This window comes from Gymnodraco acuticeps, unplaced genomic scaffold (genome assembly GCF_902827175.1).
Source record: "Gymnodraco acuticeps unplaced genomic scaffold, fGymAcu1.1, whole genome shotgun sequence".
NCBI classification, from domain to species: domain Eukaryota; kingdom Metazoa; phylum Chordata; class Actinopteri; order Perciformes; family Bathydraconidae; genus Gymnodraco; species Gymnodraco acuticeps.
Genome location: NW_022990034.1, coordinates 564,748 through 586,556, shown reverse-complemented (window position 1 = coordinate 586,556; position 21,809 = coordinate 564,748). Strand labels below are relative to the sequence as shown.

General features: G+C 39.2%; 1 protein-coding gene across 1 annotated transcript in view; it reads left to right on the top strand.

The window, feature by feature from the left end:
* LOC117545344 (polycystic kidney disease protein 1-like 2) overlaps window positions 1–20,913 on the top strand; it is a 43,231-nt gene extending 22,318 nt beyond the window's left edge. The window contains exons 4-16 of the mRNA XM_034215077.1: window positions 3,062–3,308; window positions 6,310–6,550; window positions 6,725–6,821; window positions 7,043–7,177; window positions 8,202–8,387; window positions 9,624–9,954; window positions 10,606–10,739; window positions 10,922–11,049; window positions 12,221–12,381; window positions 13,514–13,724; window positions 14,283–14,384; window positions 16,521–16,652; window positions 20,704–20,913. Of these exons, the coding sequence (XP_034070968.1) occupies window positions 3,062–3,308; window positions 6,310–6,550; window positions 6,725–6,821; window positions 7,043–7,177; window positions 8,202–8,387; window positions 9,624–9,954; window positions 10,606–10,739; window positions 10,922–11,049; window positions 12,221–12,381; window positions 13,514–13,724; window positions 14,283–14,384; window positions 16,521–16,652; window positions 20,704–20,883 (2,285 nt within the window). The 3' untranslated portion in view covers window positions 20,884–20,913. The remainder of the gene's footprint in view (window positions 1–3,061; window positions 3,309–6,309; window positions 6,551–6,724; window positions 6,822–7,042; window positions 7,178–8,201; window positions 8,388–9,623; window positions 9,955–10,605; window positions 10,740–10,921; window positions 11,050–12,220; window positions 12,382–13,513; window positions 13,725–14,282; window positions 14,385–16,520; window positions 16,653–20,703) is intronic.
* The last annotated feature ends 896 nt before the right edge of the window (window positions 20,914–21,809 follow it).

The following is a 21,809-nucleotide window of genomic DNA, read 5'->3' as shown; positions in this document are numbered from 1 at the left end:
AGTCCTTGTCCAGTGTGTATTCCCAAAGATTTGACATCTCTGCATATCCGACACCCTAGCTTCTTATCTTTAAGAAGGAGCCATGCATTGGTCTTGCAAAAATATTGCACCTGGTCCGTTGTCCAGCAGTCAGGTGCATCGCTTTGCCCGGTGTTGGTGGTGGCAGTTGCGCCAGCAGCAGCTAACGTTAGAGGCTCTGGAGGAGGCGGCGGAGCTAGTGCTAATGCTAATGCACTAGAACTTGGAGCAGGAGGATCAATCAGGAGAAAGCTCCCCATCAGACACAATTTCCAACACAGGCACAGCATTCTCTGTATTTGAAGTTTCTTCCGGCGACAACCGCTGTCTTTTTGCACTTTTATTAATCCACGCTAACATTTTAGAAATGCTAATTTGTGACGTGACTTGCTTTCCTTCTCTCGGGGGCGTGCCTGCTCTGTTCTATCACTCTACATAGCCACCCACTGGGTGGGAGTTGCACTGCATAAACACAACACACGTGCATCTAGGTATGTAAATTGTAAAGCATTAAAACATGGTTTTACTAACAGTTTTCAGTATGTTGTTACTTCGGCATTATTATTATTATTATTTTGAAACGTGTATTACTATTAAATCACGGTCAAATAGGTTAATTTTGACATAGTCGTTTCCACCACAGTATTTACATTGAGAAGATAAGCCCCGCCCCCTCTCCAGCACGTTCTGTTTGAATGACAGGAGTAAACAGCTGACAGCCGCTGTGAAACTCCAGCGGTTAGAGCGATGAGAATGTCCGTTCGGCACCTCATGACGCATCTACTGAGTACCGGGCGGCTGTATATATATATATGGATGTATAATAAGAACGGCGGGAGAGTGTTGAGTACTGGCACGGTGCATGAGTACCGGAGTACTGCCAGCATGCCGGTACTGAGCAAGAAGTGCCGGTACTCCATGGGTGAGAACCAGAAGTGCCGGTACTGCGTACCGGTGAGTACCGGCCCAATTCCAGCACTGCCATTAGAAAGCTAGGAATCTCCTCTTTCCAACAGTGTATAGGCTACAACTCAAAATGTGTCTTCGGATCAATGCGACTGATTTCGATGGAGCAGGTCACTTTGCATTAGGTAAAATACAGCAGGCAGACATAACAGGAAGAATATGTACATTTTAATCCAATCAAATAGGACATTGTCACACCATTCAAATGTATCCATGTACATTACAACCAATAACAAAGCTTAGATGTGTTTATTTGTTACGTTGTTTACGTTATGTGTTACGTTGTTCAGTGTGTGTCAGGCGTTAACCTAGATAGATAAACTTGCAAACATGTCAGAAGAACCGGCGCATAAGAAAACAAAATACAGTCAAACTAAGCTAAAATTCAACAACTTGAATGTCACATCCCTGACATCCACAACTCCGGAGCCTGGCCCTTCAACCATGAACCAGCAGCAGCTCTGCGGCCGCAGAGGCTGTCAAAACCGCTGCCGCCGGCATCGTTGAACCGAAACAGGCTGGTTCCGACTGCATGGAGGTTTGTTGTCGGGACATTGTGACGGGCAAAGAAAGGTAGGCCTACTTCAAAGCAGAATGGTACAAAAACAGAGAGTGGTTAATTATTTGCAAAACCACTAAACGAGCCTTCTGTGAAATATGCAGATGTGCTGCTGTCAAACGGCTTGTAACTTTCTCCAAATGTGGAGATGACAGCTTTTTAAATACCGAGTTAATAACTGGAACTTTTCACAGAGCTTACTTCAGTCAAACACCAGTCAACATTCAGCTTGTCAAACAAGAGCGTAGCAGGAAAAAAGAAGAGATGGAATGATGTGTGGGCTGGTCTGTATAGTTTAATTTACAGGAAAGGAGTGAGCAGAGGGTTGAGTTGTCCATTCTTGTTCTGTTTTCTCTGACTATCTTCCTCCTGAACACCCTCTCAGACTTTCATTTGCTCGCGCTAAAGAGACACGTTACCATGGAAACCAAACAATGGTGTAGCTGTATTGAAGTCCGAGTGGAAACAGTAACATTTGGTGCGTTATGTTAGAATGAAACAAATCAGATTTAGTCAGAAATCGGAAGAAATGCGGGATAAATATGACCCCGGGAGGTAAACGGGAGTCTCCCGCGAAAATGGGGAGGGTTGGCAAGTAGGCTGTCACATACACACGCACTTTTTGGCCCCCCCACTTCTGAAATGAATCCGGCGCCGCTGCCAGTTGCTATATGTATTAATACAAATAAAAAGGAACTGCACAAATGGTTGAACATTTGTCGGAATGACTCCAGGAAAAACAATTCACTTTCTGTCCAAACACAACAAGTATCATGCAAAGTGCACTTTTTTATGTCTTTTATACATAAATATGTGTCCCCGGTGTGTAAGGAGATTATAAAAATACAACCCTCTCTCTTCTCCTCCTTACCCACATAAAAACGGGGGTACAACTGAGCTGATCCAGATTTGCTGTGGTCATGATGACATTACTAAAATGTGGGCTGGCTTTACGTTGAACTCCTGGTGTTTTTAAAGTAATATGGTCTTTGTTTACATTAGCAAGCATCACTAACACTCAGAGCTAACGCTGTACTGGAGAGAATATGTGTAAAAATGCCGGATATAAAAAGGTACTAACCTTGTGGTAAACCCGCGAGAGAGAAAGCGCTTGAGCTCCATACTGTTTCAGAAATAATCCTTGATGTGGTTTGGAACATAATATGGCGTTTTGAGTTTCTGCCGGTAGAGTAGACACTCTTCTCTTCCCGCTCACCGCTTGCATGAGGAAAGGGGCGTGGCCAGCAATAGCTTGGGTTACATTTAAAGCTACAGACCCAGAATCAGCACTTTAGTAACAGGGCTGAAATAGAGGGGTATGAGGCATGGCTACAATGGGTGACCTTTTTGGTATTTTGAGCAAAACACTTCAGAGAAATGTTTTGTATAGATATTGCCCTATAATATATTGTTCAAATATAGCATAATAGGTGAGCTATAATGCATGTGTTTGCATTTCTAATATCAGACACCAATTGCAAACTAGTTTACTAAATCAGAAATTATATACACTTTCAGAGTACACTCCTACTATGCATCCTGGGTCAACACTGGAGGGGATTCAGAAGAAGAGCAACAAAAACCAGTATCTATACAGGCAGCTGTGTCACATCCACAAACAGCTGAGTCAGCTGGGACCCTCCGACTTCCCCGACCCACACAGCTACAGCCGGGCTCTGCAGCAGGTCCATGGCATGAAAGTGTTCCTTGAAGATCAGCTTTCTACATCCGGCTTTAACAACCCTGAAGAACCCAACCAGAGGAAGTAAGGAAGTCACCTGTTATAAAGACAACCCTCGTGGTTTGTCAAGTGTTATTCACTATCATCTTTAAATGTATGCCAGAGCCTTGAATGTTAGCATTTTCTGTTTCCTTTTTCATCGTGTATGAACACTCTGGCCCAATCCCAAATCACGCCCTCGACCCTACCCCTCCGTGACGGAGTAAACTCTGTCTGTAGCCACACTCGCAGCTGAATGAAGTTCCCTCCATTAAGGGTTAAGGGTATAAATACAGCGGCAAGCTTTGGGACGGCCTCCCCTCTCTCCGGCAGAAACAGGAAATGCCGTAACTGTATGTAACAACGGTTTCAAATCAGCATCTCTTTGACAAAAAATGTAAATTAATAACTCAAATAAAACTCCAAACATCTTTCATTGTGTTACTTTTTTGTAAAACTATTTTAGTTTTAAACCTGATTTTTATAAGCTTCTTAGTTTTTGCAACAGTCTGTAAATATACACAACTTTATAATAAAATGCACACATTTACCTTTTTCTAGACTAAACACAGGTATGATCCTAAGTTAAAACATATGAGGTTATCATGAGGTTGTTAACATCGCAATTTATCAGTGGATGTTTGCTGGAACTACTTGTTAACAGCTTGTTTCCTGACGGACAGAGAGAGACCGGTCTCCAGTCAGCACCGCTGCAGACTCGTTGGTTTGGAACAGCACTTAACCTGTTAAACCCATGGTTAAACCCCAAGGTCCGGACCCAGTTTTTTTTTTTCACGACACTATGTCTCAGGGAATCTTAATGTTTAAGAACCTATTAATGTGTTATACCAGATTAACGGAAATAATCTCAGCTAACTGACGATACAAACCATTTTTACCAAAACAAAACACAAGTCTCATAAGAAGCATCTAAATGACCCCTTAGCGAAAAATACTAACGGACATTGGCACAGAACTCAAGATACAAGTACCCTTATTACTTATTTTAGCTGCACATACAAGATATCCGATTAAAGCTGAGGTTCCACAGATTATTTAGGTATATAGTATCATCACTGAGTCATCCGAACTCGCGACAGGGGAAGCAAACACAGACATCACAACACGTACCTTTACGGAGCTTCTAGGGAGATCGTCTCACCGTAGCTGTCAATCTGATCAAAAGACGTGTTCAGTGGCATTAAAACGAGAAAAACGCGGCTGAATCGGTTAATCCATAGGTTTTTAACGTCTCTGTATAAAAAAATTATTTCATTTATAATCCATAATTCCATTTTTATGTAAAAATCGCAGAGCAAAAGTTAGCTACTAATGGTAGCAACCAGAGTGGCTGCTGCTTCCGGTCTTGGCTATGCGGCAGTCTAACACACACACATTACCAAATAAGGACTATGTGTGAGTTCCCCTCGATTCCATTGGCTCTGACGGTTAAAAAGATATGTCACATGTCAAAATCAAGCAAGGGGGGCCAGAGATATGAAAAATCCACCCAAATGGCCCCAGAAGAGGTTTTTTTTTGCTAAACCTCTCTAAAAAGGTCAAATGTCACTTTGTTTGCATCAATCCTGATACAGGGTACTTATTATATGTTGTACTTTGGATTCCTAAAGCTTTTAGTCTACTAACGCATCATCCAAGGTTAGTTTTCACTAGTACAAAATATGTTTTGGAAGGACACTATAATTTACAGTTTTTTACCATGTTCAATCTGAATTTTCTTTAAAACAAAAAACATCTATATTTATTCTGACTGTTCTACATCCAACTCACAGGTTTATCATTACTTTGAGAAAAAAGATTATTAATTTAACCCTTTTAGAAGGGAAGATATGGTCATTTGTTCTGGTAATGTCATTTTCGAGCCTGAAACCTGAAAAACAGGCTCGGGGTTTAACAGACTGTTTAACAGACCGTTTGCAGAGGGGGAGTGTGTAGGGGTAGGGTGTAGGCAAGGGGGTGACTTGGAATTGGGCCTCTGTTTTCCCTAACTTTTGTGATTCGATCCAACTGTGTCTAATCACCTTGCTGCCTTTATTCCCTTGCCTGCCCTATCCAGCTGTGTCTTGTTCATGTGATTAGTTATGTGTGTATTCCTTTCTTTGCCAGTGTTTTCAGATTTCCGTCAATGATTCTCAACAATGTTTCCCATATATTATTCCTGCTGTGGATCTGATGGGAACTTTTGCTGTCTTTGTTTTGTGTGTGCACCATTTTTCCTTTTGATTACGTTAGCCTGCCTCCTTACTTAAACGTTTTCATTAGTTGTACCTGCCTCACTTTCTGTTCTGAATTTTGGTCCAACTTACTTCCATATCATATTTTTTGTATGTGTTTATTATTCATTATAATATTATATTTCAGGGCACTGCAATGTGTTTTGTCAAAAATAATTTAATTGAATTGCATATTGGACTGTAAAGTTTGGAAAACGACAGTCAGTCATTTTAAAATAGTTAAAATATCAAATTAACTTTACTTTCTTTATGCCTAATATGAAGCTAGAGTTATGAGATGGTTAGCTTAATTTAGCATAAATACTAAAAGTAGGGGAAAGCAAATAGCCGCTGTAGACCAAAAATGTGAAACCCACCGTAACACCAAACATGTTAACATTGTATTGTTAACAAGGTGGTGGCAGATATTGATACTTTTTAACTGATCCCGGCTAACAGTCACCCCCCCTCCCATAATATTTCCTTGTCTTGATGCTAAGCCAAGCTAATCTTAGCACCTGTAGCTTCATCTTGACCATACAAACATGACAATGGTACTGCTTTTTTCTTATCCTATATATATCTATGGCAGCAATAATGTTGAGGAACTTTTTTCTCCAAACCTATTCATGAAGGAATACACAATCTGTGGATAATTGGCTTACATTCACCTTACCATTACATAGTAAAGTATATATTTTTTAACACATACAGTTAATTATATCTGTGACTCAATTAAAATGCAGTACATACACTTCAGAGGAGAGGTTATAGTTAAGTTAATTATATTCTTTCACTGCTTTCACCTTCAGGTTGAGTCCTGAAGACAGCACTGATGGTGATGGTAATCGGAAGAAAAGAGGGTGCTGTAACGGAGGGTTTCCATGGTGGTTCATTTTTGTTGGCTGGGCGCTTATGATCGCAAGCAGTTTTGTTTCAGGATATTTCACAATGCTTTATGGGTTGAAATTTGGGAAGGAACGCTCTGCAAGCTGGTTGGTGTCCATGATTGTCTCATTTTTTCAGAGTATCCTCGTCATTCAGCCACTCAAGGTGAGAAGAAGCAGCCATTCCCTCTTTATAACTCACTATTACACCAGTATTTACATTGGAATCTTTGTGTTTTAGAAAGGTTCATTTCATAGTTTATTTCAAAGTTTTAACCTTCCTATGAAGATAATTGAAGATAATAAGCACATCATAATTCACTAATATATTTTACCACAGGTGATATTTCTGGCAATTTTCTTTGCACTCGTAATAAAGAAAGTGGATGAGGAAGATTTTCAAAATGTGGCGTTTGAAAGAAATGACAAAAATCTAGGTAAATGATTGAAAAAAGCACGCTTTTTGTGATTGTTTGCCCAACCAGTGTCCTATCACTCTGCTGCCTATGGGTGTTTGCCTGCCCTTTCATGTGATTTGTGTGTATATATTCCTTTATTTCCCTGTGTTTTTAGTAACAAATCCAACACTATACTGTTATTGTATATTATGTCCTTAAATGTTAAGGTGTTAAAATATACAATAACTCTTCATCCCCAGGTGATTGTAAGGAACTACTAACAGTCAGACGGGATAACAGTCTCTATGTGCCGCCTGCTGCTGCTGACATTGAGAAGATGAAAAGGTACAAGATTATGGAACAAAAAGCCTTTGCCCTCCTCAAGGAGATTTTGAGTAAGTAAAAACACAGTTATTTGGCTTTATTAAGTTATAAGTACTTTTTATTATACATTTGTAATAGTACAATGCAATTATATCATTTGTCATTCACAGGCTTCAGTGTTAGTAAAAGCAAACCCGAATCCACACTCATTTTTAGCTATCCCATTATAACTCTTTCTATTAATTTGCAAACACAAAAAGATGGAAAAAAACAGCATGGAATGAATGTGACAGGTCGAATTAAACTCACTGGCCACCTTGTCATTCATTAATTTTCAACGGACTTTAGGCATTTCAGGGCAGACGTTCAGGACAGTATGAAATGTTTGACAGTATGAAAAAAAGAGGTGTAATAATACAATTAGTTATAGCTGAAATCCATTTAGCAGCCTGAGTTTCAGGATCCTGGTTGCATGCTGGCTCCCTGTCACATTTTCTGAAATAAATGTATCTAATGATAAAAAAAAAAAATTGCACTGAAGTTATTACATACCTGAATAAATGATTGAATTAGGATAAAAAACAATACCTTGTGGTCCTCTCCGTCATGACTTACTGAGTTTCTTAATTAGTACAAAGCCTTCATTAGTGTTACAAGTAAAATATGTCTCCTGTGAAATAAAAGCTAGACGCAACTGTAAATCAATTTAAAAGTCAACCAACCGAAATTAATATTTAATATACAAAGGGGCGAAAGATGATCAGCAAAATGCTTCATATATATATATATATATATATATATATATATATACATTCATTGTTTTTTAACTAACCATATTGAGCTAACAACTCTATGTTGTTATTATAATTACATACTGATGGACCATTATCATATTATTACATGGCTTATCATCATTAAAACCTTTTCACGTCTATTATGTGCCATTTTATGGCCATGATCATCACAGCTGGGAATTTAAACATGTATCCTCCAAAATCGCAGCAATTGCTTTTAATTATTTCTAACTGACCTCCGATGCCTCATTCTGTTAATGATGTAGAGTGTGTTTAACGTTGATGTGCCCATTTGTTGCAGCCTACATGGGGTTTATGTGGATGTTGCTGCTGGTGGCGTACGGCGAGAAGGATCCCAACGCTTTTTTTCTGAAACGACACATCCGGGATAGCTTCAGTCAAGGGACCAAAGACAGCATGAGTCCTGGAGATGTGTTCACATGGGCCAACACATTGCTACTAAAAAACCTTTTTGGAGTTTATCCAGGTAAAGGTGTTTCCCTCATGCAGAGGGCAGAGATTATTTTACAACTAACACCGCTTCGAGTTAAAGCAGATTTTCTTTGTTTTGTTTGCGTTTTTGTAAGACCAAGGATGTTTTGCTCCAAAAGTGTGAGCTGCATAAACCTTGGTTGCCCTCCAGAAAACGTCCTTCTCTCATGCTTTGGAATTTAATAGCAAATACGTCCAACGCAGAGGAGCAGGATGTTTTTTAATTTTGCTCATTTCTTAGGAGATTAGACAGTTGGATATGCGAAGTTCTTCATGTAGGATAATGCCAGAGGGAGCAATTACCAGGAGCCAGATGCTTCATGTTACCAAAACATACTTTTAATGGACATTACTGCATGACTCTAATGGTTTACTGGGTTCACTTTACCCAGTACTAAATGAGACGAAAATCACCTTAGACATTAGTTGTTTTGAAGCAGGTCTTGTGTTATCTTTGTTTAACTGTAATCTACTTTGGCTCTTTTTGAAGACACATCACAGTGTATTACAAGTTCATAACTTTCTATGTAACCTTTGTTTTTTGTATTGCTATATTGCATGAATGAATCCCGACCTGCCCTGGATTGGTCGCCATATCAGTTTCTATTTGACGTGCAGTTGAAAGTACAAGAGAGTGTATAACACTTTTGCAATATCAATTTATTAATACCATAAATAACAAAACTCTCAGACAAAAAATTGGGCTTTTGTTAACTTTATTACATTCAGTGTGAGATCCCACATCTAAGTATCATGATCCATACACAAATCTGATAAAAGGTGTAACACAAGTTGACAAAATTACATACATCATCAATACAAATACGAAGTGTCTGTCCGGCTTGATATGATCATTAATTTACACAACTGATATTACATTTGTGACGGTGTTATGGTATAACATGAGCTTGTTCAACACAACAATATTTTAGTTGGTTAAATAACCCAGTAGTCAAACAATGAAACTGAGTCAAAACATTGGTCAACCCATTAGTTAAACTTTGCACACTATAATATAAGTGCTTTATCAAACCGATTGATTTGTATTTATCTGTAAACTTAGTAACATCATCAATGTTATTCAGTAACAATTGCATGTGACAAATAGTGAAATTGTCCTTGGCTTTGACCCAATTTACTGGTCAAAATCTTTGAAACCACACACTTAACCTTCCTTTAGCACTGCCGCAGAACAATTCCCAAAAATGAACTTTAAACGTTTCTGTTCCAGGATTTATCACAGATGGAAACTCCAAGCTAGTAGGTAACGCCCGTCTCCGTCAACTGAGAGTGCAGAAGAACTCCTGTCAAATTGCAGGCTACATGCAGCAGTTTGTACCAGACTGTCACGCTCCATATTCATGGGACTTGGAGGATATGGGCTCCTATGACCCTGGCTGGAACCATTTGGTTAAGGAGAATGTGTCTAGAAGCACCTTCAGCCCATGGACATACCAAACACAGACTCAGCTCAGGGCTCATCCTTTCTGGGGCAAAATGGTACTGTACAGAGGAGGTGGCTTTGTAGCGGAGATCAGCCCAGATTCACAGAACGCCAGCCGGTACGTACATTGGCAAAAGGGAATGAATCATTGCAAGAATAATAGATAATCTCTATTTCTTTTTTTTCTTTTTTACTGGCCCACAAGTTTTAATTATCCTCAGTTGGCAAGTAGGTTCAGTACCCCTTAGATTTTATAAATAAATATATTAACATTGACATAACCCAACTTTGACCGTGAAATACTCAGCAATAACAGACTGATCTTGAAATTACCTTTACTCTCAGTCATTCCTGACACTTGTTGTGAAGAATGCTTCTAGGCTGCTTAACCAGCACTTCACAACCTGCAATGGCTACCATTTCATAATTATTTTCGGATCCACCAATTGTTATCAAGTTTTGAATGGATGTGAACCCCCTTTTTTATACAGTTACCTGTACATTTTTCTAGATGTTTCTATGTTATTGGCAGCCATATTTTTACTTGGCTTTGATGTGTCTTTTATATTGTATATGTTGTTTACCACTTTACAGACCTTTGGTTAACCTTGTTAGTTTGGAAATGATATACATAAATGAACTGAACTTTTCAATACACATTTGTTTATAAAAATCAAAGGATGATGTAAGCTGAAATATGGTGCTTTACATACATACAGTAGGATCATGTAAGAAGGCCTTCAGTAAAAACGTTCTCCTTCATTCACAGCACCCTTGAGTATCTGTTCAGGAACACTTGGTTGGATGCATACACAAGGGCAATCTTTGTGGAGTTTACCGTTTACAACGCTAATGTGAACCTCTTTTGCATTGTCACACTCTTGCTTGAGACAACAGCTGTAGGTAAGGTTGAGTGCTTCCCTTAAAAAGTGCAAACATTGTGCTATCATAACTTTGCTAAGGGGAATTTAATGCAGATGTATAACACTTCACCAATCTCTGCATCTAACAACGTACCGTCAGATTCTGTTGCTTCTTACAAACTGTAATTATAACTAATAAAGGTGTTTCTGATCATTTTTTAGGAGCTTTTCAATTCTATAGTGAGTTGCAGAGTGTTCGTCTTTACCAATCAACTGGTGGTCTTCACATCTTTGTCTTGGCTGCTGAGATCATATACCTGCTTTTCATCCTCTATTACATGTTCCTGCAGGTACACGACCACAACAACATATTGTTCCACTTCCCATTAATTGCTTGTCTCTTTGTTTTTCATGTCCCTATTGTATTACAGGTAATAAGACAGGCAAGGGCTTTCTATTTTCACTGAGTGATTCACAAACACTAAACTCTGACTGAACTGATAATAAGCGGTCAAGGCTCATTAGTCTGCACATGAACCCAGTCACCCTAGTTGGATTTGCTTTTTAGTTTTTGAACAATTTTCCATCATTGAAGACTGTTTGTGACAGAGAATAGGGAGATTAATAAATTACACAATTGACATTAACATCATCTTACCACATACTTACATGTGTTGACATTGTTTACTCAGCAAATGTTAATTTGCTTGTTAATTCCGAAGAGCAATTCACAGCCGACCCAGAGCACCTTATTATCTAAACACTATATTGCCCCACGTAGTAAGTGTATTCGAGGAAATAAATACTGACGACATGTGTTGATGCAATGCAATGCTGATGTTGGTGTGAGGATATAATGACATGAATCTTTCTGTGTGTTTTCCTTCTTTATAATGGCTTTAAAATCATTGTTTATTTTTCATCTACAGCACAGCTTGTGCAGTGCTGCATCTTAAGTTAATTATACTTCATCTTAGAGACATTTTGATAATGTTTTGTGTCTGGTATCCACCATTCCAACCCTAACCCTAATAATGTTACATTGTGTGTCCCCTTGAGACTGGTATTTGGATGCAGGGAATATAAAAAACCTTTACTTAGTAGTGTTTTGTTTCAGCAACACCTGCAAAGCAATATTTATTTAATTACAGCACTTGACAACATTTAATACAGGAGATTTTTGTTCACACTCCTTTGAAGATCACTTGGAAGTTTGGATATCAAACAGCATTGAGATCAAAGTATTATGAGCAGTCACTCAGAAATACTGCATACAAATCAGTTTGAATACATGCATATTGCAGTAACTGTTGACTGATTTCAAAACAAGTAAACCATTAATCTTTCCTTTTGTATTACCAACATAATAAAAGAAAACAAAATCCCAAATATCATTTTAAATAATTTTGCCTACATAAAGAAAGTATTTAGTGGAAGATGTTAAGCCTTCATAATTAACATAGTCTTGCATACAAACAGGTTCATGTCCCATATGAACATCTCTCTTTATTTTCCTCCCAGGCCAAATTAATGAAGCAGCAGCGGTGTGCTTACTTCAGGAGCACATGGAATCTTCTTGAGCTGTCTATCATCTTACTGAGCTGGAGCACCTTGGCCATCTACATTAATAGGATCCTGCTTGGGAACCGTGACATAACCTACTACCAAAATCACAAAGACCAGTAAGATAATCCATGCCTCAAAAACCTGAGGTCCAACCTTACATTTATCTCGTATTCTATGACAATTGTCAAGCAAACACCTTTAATGGCGTACAAGTTATGCAGTTCGCTTTATATTGTGCTTAGGTGTTTACTTTCTAATGCTCATTATCAATGCTAGAGGCGTTAGGGCTATGGCATTAATATTAATTTCTGTATAAATTGTTGTAACCTGATACCTATTAATCCTATAATTTGAATGATCCTCTGATATTTCCTTTAGAGCCAACTTGACGTTCAAATTTGTGATTTTCAGTTAAATGTCTCGACAACTTTTGGATAGATTTTGCTAAAATTAGGATGAATTTAATGCTAGAAATGTTACCATGTTAACATTCTCTAATAAGATGTTGAACAATTTAAACCTTTAACTTTTCAGCATTTTTATTTAAGAGCATGTTAGCATGCTAGCATGTTAGCATCACATCAAGTTTAATAGAGCCTGTAACATGGCTGTAGACTCTTTTGGCACATTTCCACTGCATTACAGTTTAGGACCTGGGGTAGCAACTCAGTGTAGGCGGGGCGATCGGCTTTTTTTTCAAATTTCGAGTTGTTCCGTCGAGCTCCCGCTGGATTTTATCATCCCCAATGAGATGTAGGAACGTCGTCACCTCCTCGGTCGACCACTGTGTGCTTTTCTTTGACGTTGCCATCTTTTTAGCTCCTCCGTTTACAAAAATGCTGTGTATAAAAATGCTGCAAGCTTGCTTCTAGATATATATGCGATGCTAGGGATGATCTCACGCGCGATCTTGTGACGATTCTCTCTGACCAATCAGCAGTCGAGAGTGTTGAGTCACTAGTTCAGCCCTGCCCTGGCCTGATAGAACCACCATTTTATGGGGCCGGAAAAAGAGGGAAAAAGTACCCGCTAGGCTATATGGAAAGGCCACCAAAAACTGGCCTGGCCGCTTGAGGACGATTAAGGACGCTTAAACGGGGCTACCCGCTGCAGTGGAAATGCGCCATTAGTGTCTTGTTGTGTAATTATTTGCTTTCATCTTGACTTCTGTAATGATTCAGTGTCATAAATAATAAGGTACTCTTTTTCTCCTATTTGTGATGGATCACATTTTCACTGTGTACACAGAGTTGCTAATTTTTATGAGACAGCCTCAGCAGACTCATTGCTCCAATATATGATCGCCTTCCTAGTCCTGCTCTCCACCTTCAAACTGTGGCACCTGCTCAGACTGAACGCCAAGATGAACATGCTCACCGCTGCACTGCAGCGCGCCTGGAGTGACGTATCCGGATTACTTCTGGTCATTGTTGTCATGTTCGTTGCTTACTCCATTTCAGTATGTATTTTCCCTTTACCTCCACCTTTCCCTCACACAAAGATCAGAGTCGAGTCTGGCTCTTATTTAATTCACTGTTAAGCATGTTAAGTAATGTGGGGTTTAAATAATACTATGACATGGAGTTTTTCTCAAAATGTTAAAACATTTGTATTACTTTTGAAGTCCTGTATATCCCTGGATCTGTTACTAAATTAGGGCACTTTAAAAAAGGGAGTTCAGTTTAAAATTCTTAAATTGTATTTAGTTCACCCGGTACAGTAGGAGGGTGAGTACAATATGTTTCCTTGGATCTACTGACATTTTAAATACATTTATTAAAATAATGACCGTGTGTATTGGGGTTATTGTGTAGTGATGGTGCTTTGGGAGGTTGCACTTAATATATTGACACATTAAATGTTTCTAATTTATAGTACATGTTTTCTATGGTTAAAATGGCAATATATGAATGACCAAACATCAGTCCATTACATCCAAATGTATATATTAAATTAAATCAGAAAGTCACGATTTCAGACATTCCTTTTGTTGATGTAATGGTTTCTCTTTCTTCAGAGCAACGTGATTTACGGCTGGAAGGTATCATCATATAAAACTTTGACAGATGCTCTCCTGACCCTCATCAGTTTGCAGATAGGCATCTTTAATTACAACGAGGTATACAAACTCTAAAATACTAACAAAATACTGTTCAAAAGTTTGGAATGACCTGTTATATAGATATGTTTTTCTTTCTTATAATAATAACCACTTATACACTTTTATAATAATATAATATAATTCAGATACCAAATGTATTACTTAAATGTAACATAGTGTTAGCCCCAAAAGAAGAACGTTATGATTCAGTGTTGTAGGACAATGGATATACTGTTGGAACCAGCTGCAGTTCACTCAGTGGTGAGATTGAGTGGGTTAAAAAAACTTTAATTTTATAATATGTTCAGCTCGAATTCCTTTATCTAATTTAGATTGTGTTGAGTCAGGGGCGGATCTACGGGGGGGCAAGGGGGGCAGCTGCCCCCCCCCCCACTGTAGAGCCTTGCCCCCCCAGCTGCCCCCCTACATTTTGTGTCCCTAAAACTGTACTTGTATGAACAAACCTACACTATGTCCACAAGCTTCTCAAGCAATGAAACAAGCAGTTCATTAATTAAAAGTGAATCATTTTAAATATCATCTTAGGCCCGTTAAAAACGTAGCTACGGCCCTGCATTAAACTGCAGAGCGGCGTTCACACAGACAGCGGCTCACACAGCTGCAGAGAAACCGAGCTGTCCCAGCACCTGAAGGTGGATCAGCTTCCCCTGGGAGCATTTCTCCTTCGACTGGTTTTGTTTTTAATAAGGACGAGAGCTTGAAACAAAATATTAATAAAACGCTGCCGTTTGAATCGATAGCGTTTAACAGACGATCGCTGTTTGGGATGTTACGTTACAAAATACTACACAGACAGCGCTAGCTAGCTGGGAGATCGATCACTTTATTTGCTAAACTATGCAGTACTATTAAATCCACGTATATTACACATCACAGCAATGAGGCCAGATAAATTAAACCAGGATACATCCTTTGCAGTCAAACACAGCTGCCTGTGTGTGTTTGATAAATACTTTCTTATTTTATATTTATTATACTACTTATTAGCTACATGGCCCTAACGTGTAAAGTTATACAAACATTTGTACCAGTGCTTTTCACAAGCAGACTCTTGCAGGACAGAGTAGCTGGAGTGATTCAACAACAACAACAACAACAACAACAACAAAAAGACATATCTGAGAAGTGAAGAACAGAAAGAGGAAAAGGAAAAGACCGTACACTGAAGAGACCAGGAGGGTCAGAGCAGGAGGAAGCCAGGAGGAGATGAAGACATTAGTGAAGAAGAAGAAATGTGAGGAATAAAGATGAAGTGTCAGAAAGAGGGACAGAGGCAGGGATCAGGAGGCAGAGGAGACTCCAGCATGGGCCACATGGTATGTTTTTATTCTCCTTACATATTCCATTACAGCAGCACAATCTGGCTCTTAGTAGTGACAACTATTCATTGAAATGTGTTGCTGCACAGGTCACCTTTAGCTCTCTGAAGAGATGGGTGATGTCATTTGTGTACTTAATTATAACTAAGTACTTTTACTGTACTTACAGTAAACAGCATTCTAGGGTATCATGAGTACTTTCTGCTGTTTTATACTATATTTTAGTTTGTTAGTCTGAACACGTTGTTTCTCTTGTGCATTAAGAACACTTGTGTTAGGGCATGATTTAACAATAAATAGGTTATACAGTATAAAATACCACGTACGGTCCGCCCTCCCATGCCACCCTGGCATGACCTCTTTCCCCCCCTTTGCCACCCCATGTAAAATGTTCTAGAACCGCCACTGTGTTGAGTGTAGAGTGACCTTCTATTTATATTGTACAACATGTCTGTCGCTCCAGTCCATCTAGTTGTATTACTCTGCACTTGACACTGAAACAGTTCCCATTCAAAAGAGTTTATTTAACCAATGCTGTTTTTTTTATCTCGCTCTGGCCTTTAAATGGTCCCATACCCTTTATACAAAAACACATGTTGTCAGGGGTACTTATTTCAACCTTAAAGCATAAAAGGGGATATCTTCTTAGCCATCGGACTGTACCCGATCAAGCTTTTGATGCAGGCAATTCAAACTTTGGAATTGTTGTAACTCATGAGGGCAAACTGCTGGATGACTAACCATGTGCATAAATTGAGCTTTGTTCTGTATTATTTGAAACTGACATTGATGAATCTGATGCACTGTTTGCCAGGTCTTGGACAACACCCCCGTGCTCGGTGGAATACTCTTTGGATCCTGTATTGTGTTCATGACCTTTGTGGTGCTCAATCTTCTCCTATCAGTGATTCTTGTTGCATTCCACCAGGAGCAAATATATCACAAGGTAATACCTATCACATACTGTATGTGTTGTTGTTAGGGATGCTCCGATCGATCGGTCACCGATCGAGATCGGCCGATACTCACTCTCTACCAATCGATCGGTGCTCTCTAAACATGCCGATCGCGAGAGCCGATCGCATGACGTAAAATACATGACACTTTTCTCTGTGCGCGGCAAAACATGCTCGCCAAAATGGCTTCACCGGTCTGGCATTATTTTTAAGGTGTCCGAAAAAGACAGTACAATAGCGGTATGCAACGTGTGTGAAGCAGAAATCCTGCAGCTCCGCCCGCCGGACCGGTAAGCGCAGCGAAACACACACACAGGGAGAACCAGACCGCAGTTCATTTCCTCATATTCCAAACGAGAAATTACGGTAGCAAATCACCCGGTTCTTTACGACCAGAACTATCAACGGGATACAAACCGGAGGAACCAGGCATGGAGGGACGTGGCAGAGACAGTGGGTGAAACTGGTAGGTTTTCGCCTGTTTGGGGAGTTTATATATATATATTGCTCGCATAAAATCCCCGGGTTTTTTTGCTTTGTATGTCGGGGGCGGGAGATTCATGTGATTGGTTGTTGGTCGCGTTGCTCGCAAAAAATCCCCAAGCTTTCAGACACGCCCAGCTCCAAGATTTTCAAGATTTTTGAAAAGCTGCTGTGTGGACGTACAAGAGTTAGACCTAACACAATTGTCATTGTCAAATTGTCAAATAGGAAGGGCTATGATGAACTTTTATTTTTTTAACATTTTGAACATTTATGAGATTAATGTTTATGGTGCTATTTTATCCTACATTCCATGTTGGCTAATGATACTGTCTATGCTTGCTAGCAACGAAGTAAACTAGCAACGAAGTAAACTGGATATACAATCCCCAAACGAGCGAAAACCTACCAGTTTCCCCCACAGCCTCTGCCACCTCCCCCCATGCCTGGTTCCTCCGGTTTGTATCCCGGTAAGTAAATAGGGACTGGTCATAAAGAACCGGGTGATTTGCTACTGCAATAACTAACTTCTCCTCCATTTTTGTGGAATATAGAAATGAACTGCGGGTCTCGTTCTCCCAGCTTGCACGCGGTTTGATTGGCTAGCGCTTGAACTGTCAGATTTGCATACACGGATCTGATTGGCTGTCGCTTCCAGCTCAGCCTCAAAAGTTGAACAATGTTCAACTTTGGAATCCTGAACATCCTGGAAATCCTGGAAATCTTCGCCTCGCCCCCCCACAATGCAGTTCGGCGACAAGCGAGGGAAAGTGACGTCATCCCCATTCAAAGTCAATGGGCGGAGACGCGCTGGAAGCGGTGGACAAATCGCAAAAAGCTGCTGTGTGGACGGGCCGGGACGGGAGAGAGTAAAAGAGAGCGCTTCCGCTAATTTCTCCCGTGTTATTATCCAAGCAAAGTGAATGTAAACTTGAATAATGTACATCATTTGAATGTAATAATTAAGTTGATTGTTGTTTGTGGAAGCTCCAGTGAATGAGCCCCATTAACTGAGTTTTAAACATCACTTTAAATGGAAGATTTAAAGTGATGTTTAAATCTTCCATTTAGGCCCCGCCCACTCGATCGGATCGGCGATCGTTATCGGCCGATACTGATTCCGGCGATCGACGATCGGCCCCGAAATTGGCGATCGGAGCATCCCTAGTTGTTGTTGTTGTTGTTGTTGTTGTTGTTGTTTAACTAATCAAGGTTTTTCGACTGAAATAATACATTCTAAAAGACTAGTATATCTTTGTAAAAAAATATTTTAGAGCAGATTATAATTTGTATGGCATGCAGAATAATTTGCTAACTGTTTACAGCAGGTATATGCTAATATTCTAGTAAGGGAGTTCCCTAGAACCCTATTTTTAAGAAAGAGCATTCAATAATGTCATTTCTGGCCTTAACATGCAGTTTTTTCCACCCGAAAAACGTACAAAGAAGAAGCTTAAGGGACATAAACTGTACATCTATCAATAAACAGAGTCAATATGAGATTCAGTACATTCACCATCTGGTCAGAAACATAAATTCCAGATAAATTATATTGTTGCTCTCATGCGTCTGTGCAACGAGGCAAAATATCATATAACTTTGAAATGTACATGTCAGTCTTTGATGCTACCAATGCCAAACATATTCATAGTGATGCTGCACAGCCCAAAAGCAAGGATGGGATTCAAACATTCCAACAAGCAATTAACAGACCTTCTATGGAGGTCATATAGTTTCTTGACTACAAATACATCCATGTGAAAGGGCTGGAAATTAATTGAACTAAAATGCCAGCTGCCTCAGTGTGCCTCCTCAATGATGGATCCTGCTGTCTAAGGTACAAGGCTGAATTCAAAGTTACCCAATGATCTCCGGAGCTTTCACTTCCTCATTATGCTTCCTCACGCTAAGTTCATATGCTGCCAAGTCCATATGCTGCCAAGTCCATATGCTGCCAAGTCCAGACCCTTGTCAATCTTTACAGCCAAGAGAACAGTGTGAACATATTAATGGATCTGACTCCTTTCAACGTCCTGTCCTAGGTTGACAATTCCTATAGAAGACTCGGCTATTGTAAAAGCGGCTGAAGGTTGACACTGCACACCTTTACTCTGCATTTGTTGAATTGGATATAAATTCAACTAGCATTTTAATCTCTAAGAGCTGAGGTTTAGTAGGCTCACCATCACATAATACTGAAATTGCACCAGAATGTGTAATTTAGTAAAAATAAAAATAAATCAGTTTTCATGCTTTAGAAACATAGCTGAAAATTATTCTGCAACATTTGATGGTTGTGGATGGAGCTGCAAAGTGTTCACTATGAATTAAATACATGATAAATGATATGCTATACATCCTAAACCTTACCATAAGTCGAGAGAAACATTTACATTTAACAATCGTGGCTTACCTGTCAAGCGTAACCACTGCAGGGGGCAACTCAACTGGTTGCAAAAAAGGTTTGATTGTGTAGAAGTCTATTGATTTATACAAAATAGTATCACAAGTTAGGTTGTTTTGGCATTGCTACTGTGTAAGTGACATGTTCCGACCACTGCATTATCCAGTTCCTCGTCAAAGTATGTTTCAAAATTCATAAACATTAATTGCGACATTTCTATCACTTTAAAATGCCTTTTTCATTATTTGATTGTGCTTAACTTAACCTCTTATGTGCATTTCCTATAACGGCAACGGTGTGTTATCTGTTATTGTTTTTCCCCTTGTGTGTTATCATGGAAAAATGTTCTCCCAGACACCTGCTGTATCGAGACTTCCACAGAGGAGGCTTTGTGTACCTCACCTACGGTGTATATGTCTGAAGACAGATAAAGCTAATGTGATAGCATCATAGGAAACTTTATAGTTGTGTAGTTGAGATCAAATTGAAGGCTGAGTTTGAAGATGATGTTGTAGAAAGCGGATAAGGGACCATTTCTCCCCCCCCCCCCCCCCCCCCACACACACACACTCTAAACCCCTTGATCAAATGGGTGTTACAGCTGGTATGGTGTGACCCAATTGCAAGATGGTCTCTAGATTAACTCAACACCCTACGAAGATATCTGGCAGTTCTTGAACCTGCTGAGAGGCTGGGGGTCTGTGATTTTCTGAGGAGTGAGGGGACATTTGTTCTAAGTGTGGTTAGTCTAGTAATGCCTCATGTTCTGTAATTTGTTTTAGATTAAAGCTGTGATGTTTAATACAGCTTTTAATAAACACTCCCTGCTCGATATTACACATGAAATTACTGTAATTCAGTTGCATTTAATTGGAAATGGATCTCCAAGCCTCTCTTCATTTCCAGGATGAAACAAGTTTTCCTTTTATACACAAGCAATGATACACCTGCAGTAAATGAAACACAATTGTTCCGTTGTCATTCTTTGTGGGCTTTTATGTGTACTGAATTGCGCTCCAATTCTGCGATGTTGGTTTTTTCACATTGTCTTGAAGTACATTTAATGTTCTCAGTGGTTAGAAGTGTCAAGACCATCTCTGCAATATTTCTTATCACTTCAAACGTGATTGTGTCATCTGTTCTCTCTTTCCCAGCCCTCAGACGAAGAGGAGATTGTCGACCTGATGCTGAAGAAAATCTGCAGTCTTTTCGGGATCCCATATGAAAATACTAATGAAACTCCAGGGCCTGATCTGAACAAGGCTGATGAATCGACCATTAATAACAGCAAAAATATCCTTAACAATTCCTCAATTGATGTTAATGTTTTTTAGACAGCTGACGATTCAGTTAAGAAAATGCACCAATATCAACAAGTTAATTTGTTCTTGGTTGTTACCTTACCTAATTAAAGAGAAAGTTACACACTTTAGTATAACAATATCTCCAATTGACAAATATGTATTGAGAAGTAATCTTGATAACTTCTCAATATGGTTTCATCTGGTGAAACAGTGCAGTAGGAAACCGCTCACACTATTTACATGGTAAAAAAAAAGGTTATCTTACATACACACATGCATATATATTGTTAAAAGGCTGGAAATAAACACGGAGCAGTCGAAGGCACTGTATGGAACCACAATGATTAAATACTCTGATCTGATCAGTCAATTGTCCAGAGTAGTCTTCATATCTACAAGTATATGAGGCAAAAGGTTTGGTGTACCTCATACTCTATTCAAAAAATTAAACAAAAAAGTTTGAATGTTAACTTGGCATTACCTTGTAAAATAAAAGCACGTTGTATAACTTCGTACCTAAATACATCATAAAGATTTTAGTTGAACAGAAAGCAAAAATACATATATGCTTTTTTGTTATGCTTTAATGGATAATTGTTATCGTTTTATATGTATACAAAGTATATTATGCATATATGTGTTTGTGAGAATTGTAAAATGTAATGTGTTTGGTAAATTAAAGAGCAGCAAGACTCATATTACTCACCTTGTCTTTTTGTCAGTCCCCTGTACAGTTTGTTGATGTGTGCCAACAGCCATGGTTACTGTGGCAACAACAACCCTGACATCCACTCTCTCAGAATACAGAGTAATCAGCAGTGAAGCAAACGCATTCTAAAAAGAAGTCAGTCAATTACAACATGATCTAATTTCATGCTTTGCACCGCATTAGCAGAAACAGCAGGGCACATATCAGTTGGTTACCTCATTAAAGTGTGAAGTTTGGATGCTCCTTC